Source organism: Impatiens glandulifera, chromosome 1, assembly GCF_907164915.1.
Source record: "Impatiens glandulifera chromosome 1, dImpGla2.1, whole genome shotgun sequence".
Taxonomy (NCBI): Eukaryota; Viridiplantae; Streptophyta; class Magnoliopsida; order Ericales; family Balsaminaceae; genus Impatiens; species Impatiens glandulifera.
In genome coordinates, this window is record NC_061862.1 from 155,174,543 (window position 1) to 155,199,717 (window position 25,175).

At 34.3% G+C, this 25,175-nt stretch overlaps 2 protein-coding genes across 3 annotated transcripts; both read right to left on the reverse strand.

Moving 5' to 3' along the window:
- Nucleotides 1-2,667: 2,667 nt before the first annotated feature.
- Nucleotides 2,668-9,339, reverse strand: LOC124920296. Of its 2 annotated transcripts, none has more exons than XM_047460752.1 (10): nt 9,142-9,339; nt 7,823-8,957; nt 7,512-7,713; nt 7,070-7,424; nt 6,091-6,175; nt 5,882-5,938; nt 5,391-5,450; nt 5,089-5,307; nt 3,485-4,598; nt 2,668-3,095 (listed from the first exon to the last, which is right to left on the reverse strand). In XM_047460752.1, the coding sequence occupies exons 2-9, from the start codon at nt 8,930-8,932 to the stop codon at nt 3,516-3,518; spliced, it is 3,171 nt and encodes a 1,056-aa protein (XP_047316708.1). In that variant the 5' UTR covers nt 8,933-8,957; nt 9,142-9,339; the 3' UTR covers nt 2,668-3,095; nt 3,485-3,515. The 2 variants fall into 2 exon arrangements, with proteins under 2 accessions (XP_047316708.1, XP_047316707.1); XM_047460751.1 differs by having other exon boundaries at nt 2,668-3,105.
- Nucleotides 9,340-15,583: 6,244 nt separating this feature from the next.
- Nucleotides 15,584-23,574, reverse strand: LOC124920297 (importin-5-like). Its single transcript, XM_047460753.1, has 20 exons — nt 22,240-23,574; nt 21,631-21,834; nt 20,445-20,549; nt 20,261-20,326; nt 20,017-20,181; nt 19,577-19,651; nt 19,315-19,469; nt 18,658-18,793; nt 18,508-18,577; nt 18,293-18,420; nt 18,135-18,191; nt 17,504-17,689; nt 17,318-17,410; nt 17,132-17,217; nt 16,988-17,054; nt 16,820-16,886; nt 16,580-16,716; nt 16,379-16,470; nt 16,224-16,290; nt 15,584-16,129 (listed from the first exon to the last, which is right to left on the reverse strand). The coding sequence occupies exons 1-20, from the start codon at nt 23,467-23,469 to the stop codon at nt 15,965-15,967; spliced, it is 3,351 nt and encodes a 1,116-aa protein (XP_047316709.1). The 5' UTR covers nt 23,470-23,574; the 3' UTR covers nt 15,584-15,964.
- Nucleotides 23,575-25,175: the final 1,601 nt, after the last annotated feature.

Consider the following 25,175-nt stretch of genomic DNA (forward strand, 5'->3'; position numbering starts at 1 on the left):
GGAGAGTGGAAATTTATAGAAACCCTTGTTTTATTATTATGACTACCTAATTTTTTGTGTTTGTTTCTACCTACCCTTATTTTTTTTTACTATTTTACCATATTTGTCCATATTTTTTTTATTTATTAAATGTTTATTTTTAGTAAAAAATTAAACTTTTTTAGAGTTTGTTCAGATCGGGGTTATCCGAATAGATAAGTTAGTGGGAGATAAAAAATAATAATTGTTAATAATTTTGAGAAATTAATTATTACTTTTTGATAAAAAAAAATATTGATATTTATAAATAATAATAATTTAAAATAAAAGGTATTTTAATATTTTGGTTAATAAATTAGTGATTTGATGGATGAAAGTGAATTGAAATTTTATTTGTATTATTAAAATAATTTTAACTGAACAAATAAAAAGTTTTGAAAAATTTTTTTATATAAAATTTATATGAATCTTATAATTAATAAGCTTTTCAAATTACCATTAGTTTGAATTGTTTGTAAAAAGTTTATATAGAAACAAATCTAGTTATAAAATTTAGGCCTTTTTCAGAATTTTGTTTTTTTTTAAAATTTGGAGAATAAAAAATGGTTGATTTTGAGGTGTTTGAAAAGTAAATTTAGGTAAAAACTTAAAAAATATTAATATATACGATAATAATAAAATAAAAAATATATATAGTGTTTTAGTATTTTGTGAATGAATTGAGTGATTTGATGGATAAGAAAATAGTGAAAGATTGTTTAATTAGCTTAAGATGTTTATTGTTTAGGTTTGATTCAATTTATACTTAAGCTTATTTGTAATTTATATTTAAGCTTATTTGTTTTAACTTATTCTTACTTACGTGGATAGGATTCAACTTATTTGTGAGAAGAAATAAAAATTTACGTTTAAACGCAAGATGTGTTTAATTATAAGTTGTGCGTTTTATGCAAAATTACTTTACTAGATTATTACGCCAACGCTGATAAACACACCTTAAATAACCTGAACAAAGATACAAAATTTTGTTTAATTGATCTAACAATTTAGAAGACGATGAAATATGATAAAGAAAATTATATATTTATAATATTAAATTATGTATGTAAAGAATTAAAATAATAATATTATTATTATGGTTCAAAACAATTATCTCGAGAATATACATGTTCTAAAACTTAGAGAGTAATGTGATTGTTTTTTATTAATATTTTTTCGTTGTGTTTTTAACTGAAATTTATCATTATTAATATATACATATATATATATATATATATATATATATTTTAAAAAGTATTATAATAATATATACTACTGTATAGGTCAATTAATTAAATATAAAAAGAAAGTTAAAGTGTGAAGGAACATTTTAATATAGAATTTTTAAATACTTAGATCTCAACTAAATGTCAACAACCATCACACAACAAAGATTAAATTAATGGAAAAAAAATAATTGACCACTATTTTATTATATGTCTTTTTGACATATAAAACATGTTTTTTTAATGGAAATGAAAAAAACTAAAAGTTGATAGTCTGGTAAGAAATAAATGTATTTTTATTTGATATAAAATTATATTATAAGTAAATTAAAATAATAATATAAGTGGGTCATGAATGTTGTTAGGTTGGTTATGAGTAAAAATAAAGTGTAAAATTACATATAGAAAATAAATAATGAAAATGAGATGTGATTCCAATTCCAAAAGGCAATGCCTTTAAATGGACGATTCATCCAATAAATGAAGGTTGCTTTGGAAGTTCCACTCATAAGTATATACTATAAATTATTATTAAAAAATGGAAAATAAATGGAATCATTAATTAATAGATAAATTAAAACTCAAAAGTAGACTTATCTGGAAAATAAATAAATATGAGCTCTATTATATTCTAGATTACCCTTTTTCTTCATATATGTATCACATATTAAATCTATTTATAATTTAATTTTAATCAATTTTATTATTACTAAAAAGTAAAAATATCAAAATAATAACAATTTAAATGTATATATATATTATTAAACAAAAATGAAAAAATAAAATAAATATATTTATATAAATAAAATATACACCATCAATTTACTTAATATATTATTTTTATTTATGGAGAATGATGTGTCATTTTTTTAATAAATTAAAATTTTTATATCATAGAATTTTTATAAAAAACTTTTTGAATTAGTACAAATGTTTACACATTATTAGAAAAGCTTAAGAACTATTTGATAAAATATTTGATAAAATATTAATGGTTCAAAACTCAATATTCAATATATTAATTTAATTTACATTAAACATCATTATTATTATTATTATTACTACCCTTTTTTATATAAAAGAGTTCAATTTTATTGTTAGGCAAAGAGTCAAATCCAAATTTATGAATATGATTTTAATTAAGTTATGTTATAGAACATTATCTATTTTAAATATCTAAATTAGATAATTCATACAAAAAAAAATTAAAATAAAATAAAATAAAAAAAAGCTAAAGAGATTATTTATCGTTCAAACTCAAATCCACTCAAATATCATGATCTCCACATTAGAAGAAACCGGAAAACCTAACCTCAACCAAAGTCACAAGGATGAAGCTCATCAACAAATGATGCGACGAAACCGTGTTTAAAAGTTCTTCGGATTCCAAATCTCTTTGGAACTAGCAACTGCTCCAAGAAGAAGGCTAATAAGGGAATTATTATATTTATTCTAAACTACAATTTAACAAATTTAAGTGTTATATCATTGCAAATAGAAAATAGAACAAGTAGTGGTACTCAATCGTATGAACACGCTATCTTCGCGTGTTCTCAAGGGTTCTAAAAAATAACCTCGGGACTCCTTGCAATCTAACAAGAAAACTAAATACAGAATGTTGTTTATTCTTTGACCTTTCACCAAAATTTATCCCAACTCTAAATAAAGCAGTATATGATAAACATATAATACAAATGAGAATGAATGTTGAGTACCTGATAACTTCAGCAAAATCATACAATAGAGCCACAATGAACAGAGATCTCTTTATTGAAACAACTTGGTGTCTTCCTTTAGCTTGAACACATTCTCAATTTCAGATCCCATTTTGGTATGGCTGCTGCTTTGTTCCTTTAAAACACCATCAAAGACAAAAACAATAACAAAAACAACTTCAGTCAACATTTAACATCTGGAAAAGCGGGAAATACAAGAGTTTTTGTTTCTAAACCTGCAATTACTCAAAGTGGAATATGCTAACTCTTACTTTGCATGGAATGGGGTATCAATGCTTCAAAAATGTTGCTTAACTAACTTTGTTGCGTGAGTTTAGTTTCTACTGTTTTCTTTCGCTTTATTTGAGAGATGTAACTATCTATTAATAGTTTCTATTTATTTGTTCACAACTTTCATTTTATTTCTTTATAATAAAATGTTTATCTTTTTCTCGAAAAACACACATCAAACATCAATGTCACTTTACAAATTGGATTATTGGGACAAGTTAACTGGAAAGATACCTGACTATAACTGTCTCTAGCATGTTCTGGCTCATCCATCATCAGAGTCATCCATTTCTTCACATTCAAACTCAACATTCTCTCCAGTTTCTTCGTCGGAGTCACTCAACTCCTCTTGTTCCATCACAATTTCCGGAAGAGACCCATAGGCAGGAGCATTAAGATCACACGTGACCACTGTATGGAGACCTGAATCGAGCTTGTCTGGAAATGGAACTGCTGTTTGAGACTCGTTTTGCTTATTGAACATATTTTCAGTTTCATTTTCTGTGGTAACTCCATGACCCGAGGCATTTATGTCAGCCTGTTCATTTGGATCACAGAATTTGGCAGAGGCAGCCTGTAATGTTTCTGAACTAACGGAGATCGATTTTTGACCTACCTCAGTTGAATTAGAAACTAATAAATTATTGTTGGTGACATCCTCTTTTTGCAGAAGTGGATGGAAATCAAAAATATTTGCAGAAGAAGAAACCGCAGACTTGTCAAACCAATCCTTTCCCTTAATGAGATTTAGCTGAGTCTTCTTTCCATTGACGAAAGTGAAAGAAGTTTCTAAATTTCTAGAGTTGGATGGGGAAAATGGTAATCGGCCATCTCCATTGGACTGGAAAAACAAAGGATGCATCTCTAGATCTGACTGACGAGAATTCATGTCACGAGGTTTATTATTCTGCAGAGCAACGGCTCCTGGAGGAAGTGTTGGAATGATTTCTTTTGATGTTGAATTTTGATTAACAATTTTAGGAGCCAAGACTTCCTTAGCTGTGAAAGATGATTGTGACATCACTCTAACAGATGGAGGAAGATTAACAGGAGGCAAACCTGGAGCTAACTTTACTAAGTTTCCTTTTGTTCTGTGAACTCGATTAGAGTTGAGGTGTTTCCAACGGCGTGGGGACATAAAAGCATGATGGGAACTTGCTTCTGGCAGCAAATGATTTTGTTGGTTTCTCTCCATAATATTTGATGATGAAACTTCAGATCGAAGAGGAATTGAGGAACCAGGCCTCCAATCTGCCAAAAAGGCTTCATGAACATAAGCTTCACCTTTGTTAACTACATTATCATCCCCACTCTTGTTTTTCACAACCGAAGCTTTTGTCTGACAGTCCTGCAGCCAACAATAATGTATTACAAGCAAACAGTCAGCCACAAAATTCAAATAACCCCTTATTCCTTCATCAAATTCAACTTTTATAATATTTCAAAATATTAAATACAAAGATTATTTTAGTCATCTAACCCAAATAATCCACCTTTTCATCAAAACAATATTTTTTATTTCAAAGAATCGAATTATTTCAAAAGATAAAAAAACATCAAACAAGCTCTAAGTAGTAAGTACCTAGCTACAAGGGTGCAAACAAGGGAAATATTAACACTATGGCATAGCTTGACTCAATTGGTTGCATCAAGGCTTTTAAATTAGGCATGTAATCAGTTAATAAATATGGCGGTCCTGCTATTACTGATGATATGCACAACTATATCCCAGATGAGATGATTAGAAGCTAGTATGATTCAGAAAAGAAAAAGAAAAAGGGTCATGTTTGTGTTTCATAAACCCAACTAAGCTACATGGAAAGGGTTAAGTGATTTACATATTTTCCCGATGGAACTTGCCAACTTGCAAGAGTAGGTTTGTAATTCTTTCTATTGAAATCATATATTCTGCGCTTCAATTTTTCATCTGCAGTTGCTTTATATGACTTCTGTGTCCCATTAGCAATGCGCCACTGACGTGGAAGCAAGGATGGATCTCGATATGGGACAACGAATTTCCACACAGACATCCAATCAAGTTTGAAAACCTTCAATCCCTGCATATGATCTGGTTCCGTCCATAAACAACACAAGGACAAATCCATTAGTAAGAAAAACAATAGAGGCTCCAGATATAGACCTCTTGAATACGTGCTATTTCCTCCATGGTCAAGGGAGAGTTTTTCAGTCTCCGAACTTCCTGCATTGACAGCAAACAAACATTAAAATGATGATTATTGAAATAGATGCTACTGGCATAAAAAAAATCACCCTCATTTGGAAACACTTTTGTTTGTTATTGTTCTGGAAACATTTCCAGATACAAAACAGTTTCTATCTCTGACTAATTTTTGTTTCCGAATGGGGTGGTGAACTTTTTCCTACTTCCCATAATACATCCTCTCTGATAATTAAACAAATTACTACATGAAGATAAAATATAATTAAAAGGAAGGATGAGAAACAGGGAAAGGTGAGTTCAGTTTCTGGAGAACATTATTGAATCTGGGGGCATGTAATGGAAAACATAAATATTAACTCCGTAGGCATAGACTTGCCAACTGATTTTATCACAATGTCAAACAATATAAACAAAGTTTCAACAGTAATTCACTGGGGATATTCACATACCTTAATTGGATTTTCAGGTGCTTTTGAGGATGCACGATTTTTCTGCCTTATAAAAATCTGTAAACAAGTAAACTGAATAAACCTCCATATGGGACATCCTACAACCATATCACTGCAGCCCAATGGCTGTCAACCTAATAGAGTAATCGCTTTTGGAAATAAACATAGAAGTAACAGAGACTTTAATGCCACGATACAGACAAAAATACCTGATGCTTTGACTTACAGGGAAGAAAGCGTTGTTGAATTGCTTTCCAGTCAGTATTGAACTCCATCAAACCTAGAGCTAATAACCTACAAACGAAGAAAATAAAATGTTATCTTGGTCCCTTCTGGGGAAATTAATATTACACAAAAAAATGTTATACTTGCAATGATATCATTTGAACAAAAGTTTTGATGGCTACTAAGAAGTTTCCTTTCCTTAATTCCAGCAGATGCCAGGATGTTCAGATAAATACATGAGATCAATAGGTTTGTCTACAATTCTTGTTACTAAAACAAGTGGCAGGGATAAATGCATATTGAAGGTGAAATAAGACCCTTCACAGTGGAAGCATTTGCTTATCAGGCTTTCACAATGAACTAGCCCATGACATACAAGAGTAAAGCACCAAGGTCATTAACATGGCCTCAGAGCTTCCGGCTACATATACCAAAAGTAGACTTCAGAAATGGAGGCATAAAACTTCACTTGGTAAGACCCACACGCTCAGACATGACCAAGGTCGATATCAGATGAGATCTCCTTTTAAAAGAACAATAATAATAAAAAAAATAACTGACGATATCCCCCAAAACAAGCATAACCCCTAAACCGTGTTTAGATCCATAACTCCCAGCTCTCTTGCATTCACTATTTTTACCTTTTCCAATCTAGTGACAACTTTTTTGTCTTCAGGACAGACAAACTGCTCTATTTTATACACTCTACTCTCTAACAGTTACAAGTTATGAAAAGATTTGGGAGACAATTTGTGTGGTCCCGTGCAGCTTCTTATAAACATTCTAGTAAGCTTCCTACCTACTATGTACTAGACAAAGAAGAGTAATGAATGGATGGGTACAACACAATCAGCAAGGTAGGTGATGTAACTCTGCTGGTGAAATTACAACTTACAAGAAATATTATGTTGAGTCAATATCTCTCTACTTGCTAATGGGAAGTAAAGGAAGAATATTTCTTACTCATCCTCTGCATCTGTGAAGACCACCCTATTTGCAACAGATGGTGGAGGTGGCTTATGAGGAAACAATGCTGAATTAAACAGAGGGTAAAACCTCTGAGCTAACTTCGCAATTGACTTTGGGACAAGAGCTATTGACTGCTTTTTGGACCTTTCAACAAGTGTGGTAGCCAATGTCTTCTTTGGTGGATAATCATGGAAGGAAGAAGGAGCCTTTGTTGTTTGAGCAATTGTGCCTTTAGGAACTTCAGTATCAGTTTGAGAAGAAGGATGTATGTGAAAAGGAAACAAAGGATCCCTTTCAACAGGATTATCACAGGTAGCTTGGATACTTCTCTGTTGATACTCCTGCATATCTGTCAATAAATTGCATTAAACCTAGCACAATTCATGAGTAGCAAAACGTAAAACATGTCAACGATCCATAACTTCTAGTGACGTACCAGCAGTTACATCGTCCATAAACTTCCCAACTAAACTTAGTGGAGTAACATCAAGAACAGAGAGTATAGGGCCAGTAACAGATGATAAAGGGAAGTTGATGTCAATAATTTGAGTCTCAATCTCTTGCCTATTAGAAGAAAATTGTCTCTTTTCTATGGGACTGGCACCAGGTGATTGCATGGTACCAGAAGCATGCCAATTCTGTTGAAGAACATAAATGCTCAGTTTCAGACCAAGGTGCACAAGAGTTGGTGCTCCATCTAGCACTAAAATATGAGAGTAATGAAGGGAAAAAAGAAAGAAGGGGTACCCTTCTCTGGTCTGTTGCTTGATCACGTCTGTTAAGCATCTCTGAAATTAAATATTGGATTTGGGAGGCAATGTGCTGTTGAGAGGGCTCGGAAATGGAAAGACAGTATACTTGGATAAGAAGTTGCACGTGCTCATATACTAAACAATGCAACTGACCAAGTTGGTATGGAGTGAATCCATTTATAGCACCACTATGCTCTGAAGAAGGAACATAAACAGGGAAAGATGTAATTGGTGCACTTGGTAAAAGTGGACGCAATGTCCTATTTACATGACCCAAATGTTTGTTTGTTCCCAGATCGACAGCTTTCTTGTGTTTATTTTGCCTGGTTTCAGGTCCTCCACAAGAATGCTTAAGCTCTTCTTCCAAGCCATGCCTTGTGTTTTCATCAAGATCACTCTCTAGTGCCTCTTCAAGTTCAAGTTCAAAATCAGAATCATTTTCTTCATCTTCATCATCAACGTTTTCTTCTCCACCTGGTAAGACAGAAGCAAGAAATTTTCTGTACTCTTCTTCATCATCAACATTTTGAATATCATCCTCATCATCATCATCGTCATCTTTTTCATGAAGAAAAATCTCTAGTTCCTCCAACTTGAAACTGGCAAGAGAATAGCGAGCTCTTGTACGTTTACAAATAGCATTTTCATCATTTGAATCAAATAGCTTCTGACAACGTGAAGTTCCTTCACCCGTGACATCTTTACCAGCATCTATCCAACTGCTTAAGCTATTCACGTGTTCAATAAGTGTACCAGGATCAGAATCAGAAACTATAGCCAATTTTCTCCTCTTTAATTTCATATCATAATCATTTTCTTGCGCATATTCATTACCTAGTGTCTTCGACGATATATCTGTATCCAAGGAATCAGTACTTTTGTCACTATCAGAGCTCAAACTGGAAGGAGCTTCTATAGACGGAGAATCATTTAACAAAGGGTTGAAATCTAAATCCAAATCCTCATCTTCATCTTCATCATCAGTACATTCTGAGTTGCTAACACCAGATTTAGATAGGTTTACATTGTAAGGAAAATCATTTAACTGATCATTATTTGCAGCTTCAATGCATTTTCCATTTACATCCATTGACATACTAACCATTAAAGAATAGACTGGAAATTTGAACCTGTAAAAATAGAAACCAATGTACCCATAATTAGATCAGAAGTTAAAGTAAACTGAACTCTACAATTATTATTTAGTTAGGGTTTTACTTGTAATAATAGAATGAGGGTCAAAATACATATAAAAAATTAGAATTCCTACAATTGGTTCAATCATAGACATAAAAAGTGAAAGAGATTGATTACCTTGGTCGTTTTCTATGCAATATCTTTGTGAGATTGGCGAAGTTCGAGGTCGAATCAATGGAGGAAATCAGAGGTGGTGCGATGTAGAAGATGAAGAAAACGGGTGGAAGTGAATGGAGGGAACACAGCAGCAAGAATGAGGTCGGCGCGAGCGGGTACACGGAGAGCGAGAGCAAAGAAGACGCGCAAAATTTAAGGATATTGGATACCTTAAAGTTTACATTTTTTTCTTGTATAAGTGTCACTTTAAATGTTTAAGCTAATTTTTAAGATTGTAATTTTCTAAAAAGATTGGATACACTCAATTCGAATTTCAGACTTTTTCTAAACACATTTGGAATTTTTTTTATTATTATTGAGGATGGGATTAATTTATAAATAAAAAATTAATATCACTAATTTAATTATTAAATTTAAATTAATATTGAATTTTGACTACTAATTTTATAAATTCGTTAGTTAAATTAGTGACATGTATTTTTTATTTATTTTATTTATTAGATAACAAGTTAATTGCGTTTAAAATCGTTTTTTATAAATTAAGAATAAAAAAAATTAAAATTATTAGTTTTAAAAAATAAAGGTTTGAATCTCAATTAAATATAATTTGGACTTTCAAACTTGTAAATAAGTTTATAAAAAAATTTATGAATAAAATCAATTTTTATTTATAACTTTAAAAATAAAATATTTATTTAAATAAATGAACTAAATGATTTTATAATAATTAATTTATTTTAGTGTTATTTTTTATTTATTAAATTTTAGATTAATTGAATATTTATTTATATATACAAATAATAATAATAATATAAATAATATTTTTGTAAATTAAATTCTCAATTTTACACAATAATTTAAAATAAATTCAATTATTTTAAATGAATTCTTGATATAAAAAAAATCATGTTGAGAAAACATACTTAAAAAATCACCTATAAAACAAGTGGGAAAGAAATAGCTAGCATGAATCCATTTTTTTCATTTGAATCATCCTAATAAATTAAACATGCAAATGCAAGCTCTTTGGGACCTATCATTTTTCAATTCTCAAAATAATTTTCAAAAAATACATTTTAGGATAAAAGTTCAAATTTATCTAAACCTCCAACTTTATTTTCACAAATTAAATTTTCCATAAACCTATTCTCAAAATCTTTCAAGGAAGGATGTAGAATACTAAGTTTAAAGTTTAACAAAGATGATATAGATAAACAGATACAATGGGAAATTTGATGGAATAACCCTCATAAGAGGGGAATTTCCACTTTTAACATGTGTTTAATAAGTTTTTCATTTTTGACCTTTTGCCAAGGCAAAAGGTCAGTTTTACCCTTTAATAAAAAAAATAAATAAATTTGATTTTCATTCTCCCCCGTCTTCCTTTCCCCCGTTCTCCTTTCACTCCCTCTCTCCCGAAGACGACTGATCAACCCCGAAGACGACGCCGACGCCGAAGAGCCCCCGAAACATCGACGACGTCCTTTCCCTCGAACCCTCCCTCGAACCCCGACGAGCTCCGACGACAAACAAGAGCCCCAGACGAGAATCTCAACTCAAATATGTCGAATGTGAGTTTATCTTCCCCGTTTCTATCCTAGTTCTCCGATTTATATCCATGCATGTTATAATGGAGGAATGGTTTAGGGTATTGTTTAGGTTTAGGTATGTGTTTAGGTTTAGGTAGTGTTTATTGTTTAGGTTTAGTTTTGGGTTTAAAATGCTTCTGTCGAAGGCTGTTGCAGGGTTTTGGGTTTATTGTCGATGGCGACGATGCATTTTCGCAGGCGACAGTGCATCTGTCGCAGACGACAGTGCATCTGTCGCAGACGACAGTGCATCTGTCGCAGACGACAGATGCATCTGTCGCAGGCAGAATATACTATTCGCTTGCGACAGATGCATCTGTCGTCTGCGACAGATGCACTGTCGCCTGCGACAGATGCACTGTCGCCTGCGAAAAATGTCATATTTCCTTTAAATTTGTGGTATTTACTTTCATTATTCTGACTTATTGATTTTTTGCAGATTGCACCAACCAAATGCAAAAACAAAACTGTAATTGAGAACTTTCTTGGACGTGTTTCATGGAAATCTACTTGCACCTGCTTGTTAAAGACCAAGGACAAGTTTAATCACTTTGGTCTTATGGAAAGGGCTATGAAGAGTCAATTTCAGTATCTATTGAAAGCCCCAACTGTCATTTTCTCGGGAACAATAATCCACCAGATGTTGATCAGGAAAAGCAGCTCCAATTCGAAGGGAATAAGTTTCTTAGTCAATGGTCAGCAGCTTTACTGGGGCATGAAGGAATATGCCTTGGTAACAGGCCTAAATTTTGGAAGATTTCCTGTCATTGAAAACTGGAACGCTGAAGAAATTCCACCTCTAGTCTATAAATACTTTGGTGGCAAAACAGTTGTTAAAGTGACAGAAGTTCAAAGTGTTTTCCTCAACTGCTCTGAGAAGGAAGATGCATGGAAGCTTGGGCTCATCAACCTTATCTACCAGTGTCTCTTTGGATCTGATAATAGGAAGAGGGTATGTTTGAAGATCTTCAGCATGGTGGAGGATATGGAAATGTTCCTTCAATTTCCATGGGGAAAGGTGTCATTCAATTCAACTTTGAAGGGTATTGACAAGGACATGAAACATCTTCGGCAGCTATATGTGGAGAAGAAGGAAACTTGCAAGGGGAACTGTGATGTTGCTTATACTATTAGTGGCTTCGCCATAGCCTTCCAAGTTTGGACATATTTGGTTATGAAGACATTTGTCCCCAAATTTGCGGATATGATCGAGGAAAAACATACATGCCCAAGGATATTACTTTTTACAGCCTCCAGAAGCAACACCAACACTAGCCAAGAGGTATCCAATGCCCTTTTCAAATGCAATGTCTTTAACAAGATTCATGAGTCTGAGGAAGAGAAGAGGAACTACTGTGGGGATGACTTTGAAGAAATGGGAGATTACATTTATGATGATTTATTTGAGGTGGATGGTAGGAAGAGAAAGAATGAAGATGGTACTCCCAAACAAACGCCCAAGAGGAGAACAATTAAAAGGACAGCAATTAAGAGGATCGAGTCTAGTGATGAATCTAGCGAAGACAGCTCTCGGTCTACTACTCGTGAATCAACCCATGTCCCTTCAGCAACGAGTCCTCAAAAGAAAGAAGACAGTTCTCCTACTAGGCAAGACAAGTTTGACAATCCGGTGACTAAAGCCCAGAATGATGACAAGTTTGATGAGCTTACAAAGGATGTGAAGGAGTTGACAAGGGATGTGAAGGAGTTGACAAGGGATGTGAAGGAGCTGAAAACTGAAATGAAGGTAATGAAAGAGGATCAACGGGTTATGTTCAAACACATAATCCAATTATTGGATGAAATAAAACAACAAAAGAATGATATTTCTGCTGCTGATATGAATGATGTTGGGTTGGAGGATGTTGTTGCTGCTACTGATATGAATGATGTGGAGAAGGATTTGGAAATCAACAAAGATGTTGCTGATGAGAATGATGATGTTGATGATCTGCCGAATGAAAAAGAAGATGCTGCTGATATGAATGATGTTGGGTTGGAGGATGCTGTTGTTGATGGTTTGGAGATGATAACCAATGATGATGTTGGGTTGGAGATCAACAAAGAAGCTGTTGTTGATGATGATCAAAACAAGGATGCTTCTGCTGTTGATGGTTTAGAGATGAACAAAGAAGCTGTTGAAACTGTTGAAACTGTTGTTGTTGAAATTGATGATGAAGAGGCTGTTGATGAAGAGGCTGTTGATGGTTTGGAGATCAACAATGAAGCCGAGCAGAATGGAAACAAAGTTGAAGAGGCTGAAAACAAAGTTGAAGAGGCTGTTGATGAAGAGGTTGTTGATGGTTTGGAGATCAACAATGAAGCCGAGCAGAATGAAAACAAAGTTGAAGAGGCTGAAAACAAAGTTGAAGAGGCTGTTGATGAAGAGGTTGTTGATGGTTTGGAGATCAACAATGAAGCCGAGCAGAATGAAAACAAAGTTGAAGAGGCTGAAAACAAAGTTGAAGAGGCTGTTGATGAAGAGGTTGTTGATGGTTTGGAGATCAACAAAGAAGCCGAGCAGAATGTAAACAAAGATGAAGAGGCTGCAGCTGTTGTTGATAAGAATGCTGAGTTGGGAAAGAAAGAATTGGCCACGAAGAAGAAGAGGAAGGTAGTTTTAGCCAAAAATAGGTTGGGCAAGAAAAGGAAGATGAATGAAGAGGCTGACATGGGAAAGAAGAATGATGAAGAGGATGACATGGGAAAGAAGACTGATGAAGAGGCTGAGTTGGGAAAGAAGAAAGATGATGATGTATTGGTATTGACTCCAACAAGATTTCAGGGACAGAGTTTTCGGAGAAAGAAGAGGTTCACACAATTGGGGAACTATACAGATCCTAATGGAAAATCCTTTAAACTCATTGATCCAGTAACTGTAAATCCTCTTTTAGATTATGATAGTGAACTGTTGGATGATTTGAAACAATGGATGAAGCTGGAGGATGATGACAAGATAAATCTGGTTCTTTTCCATGCTGGTCGAGAATTGTTTAACAGAATGTTGAGGCCTCAGAATTGGCTACATGATCAGGTAAGTTTTTGTTGTTGAAACTGTTTTTTGGGTATTGTATTAACAGGAGGTTAAAGAGAAATAGCAGGAAATGCATCTGTCGCAGGCGACAGTGCATCTGTCGCAGACGACGATGCATCTTTCGCATGCGCCAGATGCATTTCCCGCCTGCGACAGATGCACTGTTGCCTGCGACAGATGCATTGTCGCCTGCGACAGATGCATTTCCTGCTATTTCTCTTCATGTTCTGTGCTTAATTCATTCGATGCTCTGTGCTTACTTTATTTTCTCGAATCTGTCGCAGGAGATAGATGCAGCATGTTACATTCTTAAAAAAAGAGTTGCCAATTTTTCCAAGACTTATCAACCGATGGATTTCTCAATATGTGACTGTAATGTCTCTACGAGGTTGTCGTTACGTTATTCAAAGTTCTCCAAAAATCCACAAACATACACATTCGACGATGACTTGATGGAATATTTCAGGGGTGATGAAGAAAAATTGATGACTTCTTGGATGATTGTAGATAAGATATATTTCCCTATGAATCTTAATATGAAGCATTGGGTCCTTTGTGAGGTGCAACTACAAGATTGGTGCATCAATGTTTATGACTGCGAACAAGGATTTATCAAAAAGAATCACTATGACAAGTTCATGAAACCACTATGTGAAATGATTCCATATCTCTTTCTATTTGGAACGACCGAGTTTGACAGGATCAAGTATCCTAAGTTCAGTTTGGAAGGAATGTCATATGTTGTAATACCACACCCAAGAGTCCCCAAGTGCACGAAGAGTGGAGACTGTGGTCTTTTTACAATCATGTATTTGGAGTACCTTACTGCAAAATTGGATATATCAGCTGTGACATCAGAGAACATTGTTTTTTGGAGACAAAAATGGGCAGTTAGGTTGTTCCACCATATAATAGACCCATAGAAAATGGACATAATTTAGCTATGTATATTTTTGAATGTAACCTTATGTATTTATTTTTGAATGTAATTTAGTTTGCTATTTTGAATTCAAATATAATATATCAGTTTTCCAGTCTCCATCAAAGAGTAGAAAAACACCAACATTCATGTGATCTGCAATTGAAAAAAATTCAAAGAAGTCAGTGACAGTGACCAGTAAGTGTTAATTGCAAGGAGGAAAATGCAAGGAGGAAAATGCATCTGTCGCAGGCGACAGTGCATCTGTCGCAGGCGGGAAATGCATCTGTCGCATGCGACAGTTCATCTGTCGCATGCGACAGATGCATTTCCCGCCTGCGACAGATGCACTGTCGTCTGCGACAGATGCACTGTCGCCTTCGTCACCTTCTTCGGATGTATATTTCACTGTAAAACATATCAGCCAAGCTCTAAAACCATTATTCCATGACCTAACCTACATCCTAGACTCTAAACAACAAAACCCTAAAAGGACGAACGTATTTGAGTTGAGATTCTCGTCGGGGGCTCTTGTTTGTCGTCGGAGCTCGTCGGGGTTCGAGGGAGGGTTCGAGGGAGAGGACGTCGTCGATGTTTCGGGGGCTCTTCGGCGTCGTCGTCGTCTTCGGGGTTGATCAGTCGTCTTCGGGAGAGAGGGAGTGAAAGGAGAACGGGGGAAAGGAAGACGGGGGAGAATGAAAATCAAATTTTTTTTTTTTTTTTTATTAAAGGGTAAAACTGACCTTTTGCCTTGGCAAAAGGTCAAAAATGAAAAACTTATTAAACACATGTTAAAAGTGGAAATTCCCCTCTTATGAGGGTTATTCCATCAAATTTCCCAATAATCACATACATGTCTATCAATTTCATGCTAAATATTAGTAAAAACAGCACTTCATATACAATAACAGCAAAAAGAATAACCATTTATAAACTTGAATCCTTCAATCATAGTCTCAATCCCATAAATAAATAAATAAAAAATAATAATAAATGAACAAGACCAAAACTGCGACGGCAATTTACCCCTTGGCAAATCACCGTCCCGACTTAATAAAACATAAAGTAATCTCACTGACCAAAAACGTTTATGGAAACAGGCCCCTACTTAGGGGGAGGAAATTCCTTCTAAACACATGCGTAAGACTCGTAAAAAAAAATAACAAAACCACCAATGAACGGCTGCCAACTGTCCATATCAAAGAATTGGGAGGGGAGGAAAATATATATGAATCACGCCATAATAGTGAACAAAGCAAGATACCGCAATTGAAATTTTCTTTACGAAGAGAGAATAGACTGCAGAGCAAGCTGCTGTTGAGGATGTAAAGATGACCATGTTGAAGCTAAGGTGGCTGGTGGCAATGTCTGTTGAAGCTGCCTCAGAAGATTAATCATTCTGCTTGCTGTTTGCTCCGTTGCAAGATCTTTGCCCGCACACAAAACCTTTACGTTTTCAAATGAATAAATTAGAGGTAATGTTTAGTTAAATGGGCAATAACTTTGATGAAAATATAATAAGAATACAATGATAACAGACCTCAGCAAATACGGTGACAATTTTTGGAAGATACTGATTGTTGGGACCCAAGAGTTCCGTGTCAGACCTGCAAGAAAATCATTATTTAACGAGGGAAGGGAAGGGAAGAAGAAGATAAGGAGAGATAGCAAATAGCTATTATTAAAGTAACCGACCTCTCTACCATTGAGCATAACTGATCATGGACAACCTTGGCTTCAAGTAAATCGCCTTTTATAGGTAAGCAATTCAACCATGCGGGAAGAACCTGAAAATATCAGTATGATAAATGAGAACAGAGAAAACAAAGATACAAAAGAGATGAATTTATGATCATTTCAAGAAGAATAAATTGTTAAAACTATAAAAAAAAATACCTGAGATGAATTTATGCTTTCCCTATGGAACTGACATATTTTTCCCAAAGCAGAAACAGCATTATCATAAGCCATTACATTCTCAGATTTCAGTGCATTAGGATCGGCTATCACTCTATTTAACCGGGAAAGAGCCTCTGATGGATGGGAAAAAAACGTACAATATTCGAATCAAAATGAAGAATTGAAGAAGGTTTAGATCAAAGTGCTTATGAAGCAAGCAAGGAGGCGCATATTTACCACCAACAAGAGGTCTAAAAGCAGGACCACCAAATTCAGCACAAACACCAAGACCATATACAGAAGCCTGAAATAGAAACCAAAAAACAAGATGGAGATTGGTTCTCATATAGTCAACGATAAGCAACTTGAATAATAGAATCAACAATTCTGAGGTTATCATCACACCTGTCTAACATCTGCATTCTCATCATTGCAAGCTTCCAAAAGGAAAGGAAGATATGTCTCATAATATCTGGTAAATCGCCATTCAATTATTAGTTTACGGATGGTCACCTCAGTGAATACTATAAACCAAAAACTTTAACTTACTTCAAAGCTGCATCACGACAATGCTCAGCAACATCATCAAATATGCAAATTGCTATTCTTCTCTCCTCAACTGTTTTATCCTTCCCCTACATTGACATAAATATTAGACATTAAAGTTATAATGATATTTTGCAAATTTCTAGAGAACGTAAAACCAAACCAGATGTAGGTTAGATGAAATCTTACCCACATAGGTGTTAAATAAGATGAGAGTTCATCAAACATTGGCAGGAAAGACGCCTTGAATGTTTTGATCAAAGTTCCAAGAATCTCACCAATCTGAATAGAAAGAAGTCACTTTGTGATTTATTTAGCAAAAAGAGAGACTGAAAAAAATTGATCTTCAAACAAAGATATTCAGTAAGGACGAACTTGGTCAAAAACTTCTTCCTCTTGCTCATTTTCCTCCCTAATTATTTCATTCTCTTCAGCATCAAAGTCTTCAGCTTTGGTCCTCTCTTCTCTCTCCCGTCTTCTGCTAGAACTGGCAGTGATTGCTTGCTTTATCTCTTCAACAATACTCTTAACCTGGTTTTCATCTAGGAGCAGACCAGATATCTGAAAGAATGAAAAAGGGATTTAAGTTATAACAAAAGCATGCATAGTTACCATAAAGACAACTGATGTGATACATAAAACAACATCATAGAAAGGATGAAGTTTTTTTCTCAGAAGCAAGAAATAAATAAAACATTATGTGAACCTATAAAATCAAAATATCAGTTTCGATGATGGTTATTATCTGATCAGAGTCAGATTAAAAAAATTGCATAAGTACAACTAACAAAGATAAATCAGCTTTATGTTCCCAAACATTAACTTCTCAGATTCTAATTTGCTTTTCAAATGGTATGACTACAAGTCGACGACCTCGTAAGGTCAGTTTGTTGATGTCATTGGTGTGGGAATCATGCATTTGATGCAAACATAAGAATGGTCATATAAAAAATTAAAGAAAAAAATCAAAGAACAAGGAGAAGATGAGGAAAATAATGAGATGGACCTGTATACATTCGTTCAATGCATCCAGCATGTTTGCACATATTTCAGTGTCAGGCTCCTGCATATCAGGGAAACATTAAATCAGTCATACAGAAGATCATACCTACTTTGTTCTTCCAAGGAGTTAAAGCAACCAAACAGATTTCTAACAATAATAACCTTATGTAGAGCTTCCACCAAAGCTGGTACAATGTAATCTGTTAGCTGCTTAATGTATGACTCATTACGACCTTGAGCTATCCCTTTCTCTACTGCCAATTTTGCTGATCGCAATAGCTCAGGCATAGCTGGGATAAAACAATTAACCTCAAGGTATTAAGTAAATTAATTAACCCCAGAAAAATATTGGAGCTGGAAAAGCCACAACATGATACCTGAAACAGCTGCTTTCCTGACTTCTTCGTGGAAATAAAATTTCAGGAGTGGTACCATAGTTGGAGCTACCTGTACCCAGGATGATGCCTTGCTGTTAGTCTCTATATCCTAAGATATCAAAATAATAAAATGCACAAACCAAGACAGACCTGGTCAATCCAAGGATAGAAACCCTCCTTCAACTCATCAGCATAACAACATAGCATATTACATGCTGTAGCTTTCTCCTCAAGGACACTCGTCTTGATTGATATTCTTTTGTCCCCCAATGTAATGGTCTCAATACTGCAATAAGGATAAAATTTCAAGACCACAAAACACCAAGCAACACAGGCTAATTTGTAAAAATCTCAACTCCTAGTTCTGGCATTTTCATAGTTCTTTGAAGGCTTCAATACCATATTTCCACAAAACAGTTTCTAGTGTACATGGTCATATGCTCTTTTCTTTTTTAACTAGACCTTATCTCAAACAAATTGATTTTAATAGCAAAGGAAACATAACGTCAAACACAAACAAGGAGATGGTCATAATTAAGACCAGTGACAGTTCATCATGAAGCTTTTGGCTTGCGTTGGTCTATTGATCAATCTTCATCATGAAGCTTTTGGCTAGTCCATGTAGTTCAGTTCTCAAAAACAGATATAGTCTATAACTTCAAGTGTCAGCACTTTCAGTTTAAAGAGAGCATAATGTCAAACACAAACAAGGTGATCATAATAGTAATAAATGAAGAAGATAAGACAATGCAAGGTGTTAATATCCCACTTAAATTTAGAATGAGGTCATTGAGTTGAATGGCAGACCTTTCATCATCAGACTGATCAATTTCATCATCAGACTCTGTGGATGTAATAGTCACATCGGGTTTGAGTTGAGCAGATTGAAGCAACGGTGGCATCACAACACTCATATAAGGTAGAAAATCCTGTCCAAGGCATTTGCATAGCCTGGCCCATGCCTGGAACAAAATATAATAAGTCATATGAGGATATGAGAACAGAAAAAAAAAAAAAAAAGGACTTAAAAAGAGAATTAGTCCTCCTCATAAATCATCCACACACATACTTGCAGCATATAACTTGCGATAGGATCATCACTTTCCATCTGAGTTCCTTGCAATGACATTAACACATCCATAACCTAACAAAAAGTGTAAACAGAAGATATAATAAGAAGATTGGCATCAGAAGTAAAAATAATTATGCACCTACCTAGTTGATGAACATGGTAAAGCTGCACCTAGTTATGTTCTAATCAAACAAAGGAACAAAGAGAATCAAGTGTACATTGATAGTACATCGAAAAAATAGAGCCAACATTTTAATACCACAAGTGTTCAAAAAGCTTATGTAGAACAGTCATCAATAAAAAACAAATGTTTGGGTAGGCTTTCAATAAACCATCTGTTCAATATATGATCACATAAATTATGCACTCCTCCATACTCCTAAGTGAAAAGTGCCACAGTACTCATATACATATGCAATACAGAAATATAAGCTTACATGTTTAGCATCTTCCCTGAATTTGTCTTTTCCAACAGCCATTCCAACTAAACTAATGCATTCCATTGCTTTGGCACGAAGCATCCGATTTGACTTGTCAGTTGCGTTAACAAGGATGGCCTTTAAGTAAGGCATAACTGCATCATAGTATTTTTGGAAGTGCTCCTGCAGATACACAGTAAGTAAGAAAAAGTATTGTGCATGACTCAAATTCTAAAATGAGGTAGGAGACAAAATTAAAAACCTGTGATGAATCAGCAACTGATGCTAAGGCTGTCAAGGCACCTTCTTGTACCATTTGTTTACCATTCTGAACACAAAAATATTAAAAACAGGAAGAAAATGGTCTCATTCATTAGCAAAGCATTTGTTTATATAGTATTGCAGTCTATACAATAATACTACTAATAGCAGGTACTCAGCAATACCTGTAAGAGTATTAGCAGTTTGTTGATCAATCCATCCAAATATGGTGTCAAAAGATCAGGGGTGCAATTCTCACAGAAATTGAGCACAGCTGAAGCAGCATGTGCCTGTATAACATAAATGACAGGGTATTTAATTATCCCCAGGAAACATACTCAATATACATACAAAATGATAATTCACTTTTCATAGACATAAAATGTCACCACCATTTGTTAATAAATTAAAATCATTTTCGAAAGTAAAAGTAACTTGAACCCACAAAAGATCAGGGGTGCAATTCTCACAGAAATTGAGCACAGCTGAAGCAGCATGTGCCTGTATAACATAAATGACAGGGTATTTAATTATCCCCAGGAAACATACTCAATAGTCAATATACATACAAAATGATAATTCACTTTTCATAGACATAAAATGTCATCACCATTTGTTAATAAATTAAAATCATTTTCAAAAGTAAAAGTAACTTGAACCCACAAAGAATTTACAGCTCTTAGAATCAACTAGAGGATATGAATGATCCAGTTGATAGAAAACTCAGAATTTTTATGTTAATGAGAATTGAGAAGTATAGCCATCAAGTTACTACACAGGTGGAATAGGTACCCAGTCAAAAGGATTAATAAAGTGATACCATAAAGTTATTTTAGTGAAATATGTGTTTGATGGTACAGGAAAAATCACAAAAAACATAAATGGAACACAATGCTCGTCATTCTATAATGCAGTTAGGAATTTCCTACTATATTTCCTCTGAATTCTTACAAAAATAAAATAAGTGTTTGTGGTTGGTCCATGGTACATAAAAAATAAGTATGCCTATATACAACAAACAACAAGACAATAATGGTGATGTCTTGGATACATCTAGACAAACTATTAGGGAGCGAACAGAACAATCTCCAGTACAACGAAAAAGGGTCAAATAAAACTCAGTGGCATAACTACAATTATTTCCAGACCAGCAAAGGCCCGGAGAATCTGATAGAATAACTGATTTAGACAGAAAAAAGATGTAGATAAAAATGCATGCATATAACACAACATGACTGCAAGTCATTGTTATTAATATTGTATGTAAAAGAAAGAAAGTAAAAAGTTACAAGGGCATATTCACATACATAACTTATCATGAACCCACAAACTGAAAGACCAAAAGTTCAGTCTCAAGATTTAGATGCAAACCTGTACACGAGGATTCTGGAAATCATCCATTGCAGAAGCCAAAGCTGGAAGAACCTGTTGATGGTACTGAACTTGCAATTCTGGCCCAAAGTCTGTTGACAGTTGCCCAATAGCATTGATGGCTGCCCATCGAACTTTAGGATGGGGATCTTGAAATGAACCCAAAATCATCTTGATTATTGGTTCCAAATTTTTTATCATCACCTGCAAAAATATGGCGCACTTCATTTTCTGGCACCACCACCAACATTATGCAGTGCTCTCAAGTGAAATTAGCCCACTCACAATAAAATGGTAAATTATTGTATTTCCTATCACAATTTCAGGCAGATCAATGCCTATCAACTTTGATCTATCTATCAACAGGAAGCATACCAATTGAGATACAATCAATAGACTACCTAGTACCACAGGTCCACAGGAGGCAAGGCAAACAGACAGAAAACACACACTGTCTCTACATAATGAAATCAAATCATGGAAGTGATCAACAGAGATATGATACCTACAGATGTACGATAAATTGATTATAGCCTATAAATTGTCTACAATGCAAACAATAATGTTCATCATGATCATGCTAAGGAATACCAATAAATGATGTCAGACCTTTGAACACCCTTCAGCTATCTGTGCAAGTGAAATAAGTGCAGCATGGTGCTTCTGCCATTCTGGAGCTGCCAAATATGCAGGCAACTGCTCAGATGCCACTGGGACAATTGTGTTTCCACCCAATGCAATCGCTAAACGATCCAAACACTCTTGTCCAACACTGTAGTTACTAGTCTCTCCCGCATCCTCATCTTCAGTCTGTGCACTGTGCCACGCCGCCTCGTCCTCAATATCTAAAAGCATATTCATCAAAATAGAAAACAGTTTGCTAATAAATTGTGGCAACTTTCTCATCATGCCAGGCGCCCTCTCTCTAGCTTCAGCTAGAGTTATAACAAATTCAACAGCCAAATGCCTGGTTCCTTCTTCCAACGATACCGCCTCTGCAATCTGCAGCATATTCCCCACCACATCCACCAGCTGCCTCCTAAAAAACCTCGGTTCAGTCCCTGCCAATTCAATCAACAATTCAAGCGCCTCCTGTGCAGTAGCCTCCTGTCCAGAATTCAAAGCTTCAGACATCGTCTGCATCATCACCGGCAACAAATCCTGGAAACGATCTCGATCACTCGAATTCGTCAAGCATTGAATGAAATTAACCACAGCACTGAGAGCAGCAATCTTCACATCCGAATTAGCCGAGGAAGTCAAACATTGCAAGAAGTAACCATGGAGATGCTTAATGTGAGGGATAAGCATTTCCCCAATATACTGTGCCAATTGTGAGAATATCAGAAACGAAGATTCCTGAAGCTTCGGTGAATCAGAAGAAACACACTGAAACATAAACGGCAGCAACTCCGGCCATTGGTTTTCCGGCAACAAATTGGAAGCAAGTTCAGAAACGGTATCACACAACTTTTTAATAATAGTCTTCGCTTCCTCACTCTGGAAACATCCAAGCAACACAGATTTAAGCAACGACTGTGTCGACGGTGTCAACAACGGCCAAATATACGAATCATCCCGCGTTAACTGCTTCCTAAGTAGAATTGCGGACATCGCACGCGCCTCCACTGCTAACGAATGTTGAAGAAGATGAGCAAGCTTAAGAGCGAGAGAATTTGGATCATTCTGCTTACATAGATTGAAAATAAGTTCAGCCTCCGATCGTTGTTCGTTCGACGATGACATCAGGTGAGAAATGAGTGTCTCGAACGGTACCGGATCCGGTCCGAGCACCGTTGCGAGTTGCGCTTGCTGGATTTGAGTTGTTTGAGGATCCATGAGGATGAGAATTAGGGTTTAGAGTGTGGCGGCAATGGATAGATAATGGTGGCGCTCTCTCTCTCTCTATCTATCTCTTTCTCTTCTCCACGCGGTTGAAAATGGTGAAAAGAGCGGTTTGTGATTAGAAGAGGGGAGGGTTACGTTTAGATTTAAAGGGCGTATTAGGAAATATTAATTAATTAACAGTTTTGCGATTAATTAATTATATGATTTACTTGCTTAATCTAATGGGCCTAGCCGGGTAATATTAGCTGTGATTTGTTTATTTTTATGTCTATTCTTGTATACATCTCTTTAAAAAAAATAATAATTATTTACTATTAAGTATCAACCAAAAATAATAATAATAATAATAATAAATCAAATATCTTAATTTTTAACATATATTAATAAAAATAAATCATGTATATAATAATCAAAAATAAACTCGAGTATTACAAAACTAGCTCGGATGATGTTAGCATGGTTAAAACACGAATGTCATACTTGTGAGTGACGGATTAGGTCGGGGAAATTTGATGAAATGACACAAAAGATGTCTCTCTAATTGTTAAAAGTGTCCGCGCATAAAAAAATAAAACGCTGGTGACACTTTAATTTTTTTTTGGACGAAAATACCCCCGTTGCGAAACGCACTCGGCATTCGCGAGACAATTTTTTTTAAAAAATAAATAAATTTGTCTCCCGAATGCTAGTCGTGTCTCGCGATTGTAGACGTCTCGCGACATGAGCAAAATCGTCCGGAAAAAATTAAAAGTGTCACCAATTTTATTTTATTTTTATACGCTGACACTTTTAGCAATTAAGGACATCTTTAGTATCATTTCATCAAATTTCCCTATGTAGGGATTCGGGTGGCTTAAATCCAACCCGAAAAATAAATAAATAAATAACTTTGTTTTACCGTACACATGTGACACTACCCTTTTTTTTAATTTAATACATTATATTTTATCCGGTTTTAAAAAATTAAAAATTTATTTTTATCAATACTCGTTTTATCATAACTTTTTTTTTCATACACACGATAAATTTTTTTAAACCTATCTTAATTTGGATGCATGGATTTTTGTTAAATATATAATAATAATAATCACAAATATAGCAACAGTAACCTTGAAAACAAATTATTACATTACAAATAATGATTCAATTGAAATAATCAAGGAGAAGAATAATAATGGATGATGGGTGAGAAAATTGATTTTAAAATTTTATATTAATAACATTAGTTTTATAATTATTATAAAATAATCGGTAGAGTGAAGTAGGTTGTAACTGAGAATATTTATGTTTTTTAATCTTGTAATTTTTTTTATTGTTATTATGTTATATTTATTTTTGTTGTGATTAAATTAATTTTACTTTTGTTAATATAAATTATTTTAAATTTTATTTTAAAATAATATAACATTTAAGAATAAATGTCTTATTAACTCTACTTTTAATTTATTTTTTAAAATATATATTACCCTAGAAACTTGTATTTGACTCAATTTGTTCAATTAGCTTGTACAAATACTTCTATTGTAATATCAACTATATATTTTTCAGTTGTAATCTCAATTTTACAATTTTCATTATATTTTAATAATTTGGCTAAGTAGAATTTTAAATTTTACAACAAAAATACACAAATATATATTTTTTTAACTAGTGAAATTTAAATAATCTATAAAGATATAACATGTTTTTGTATATTA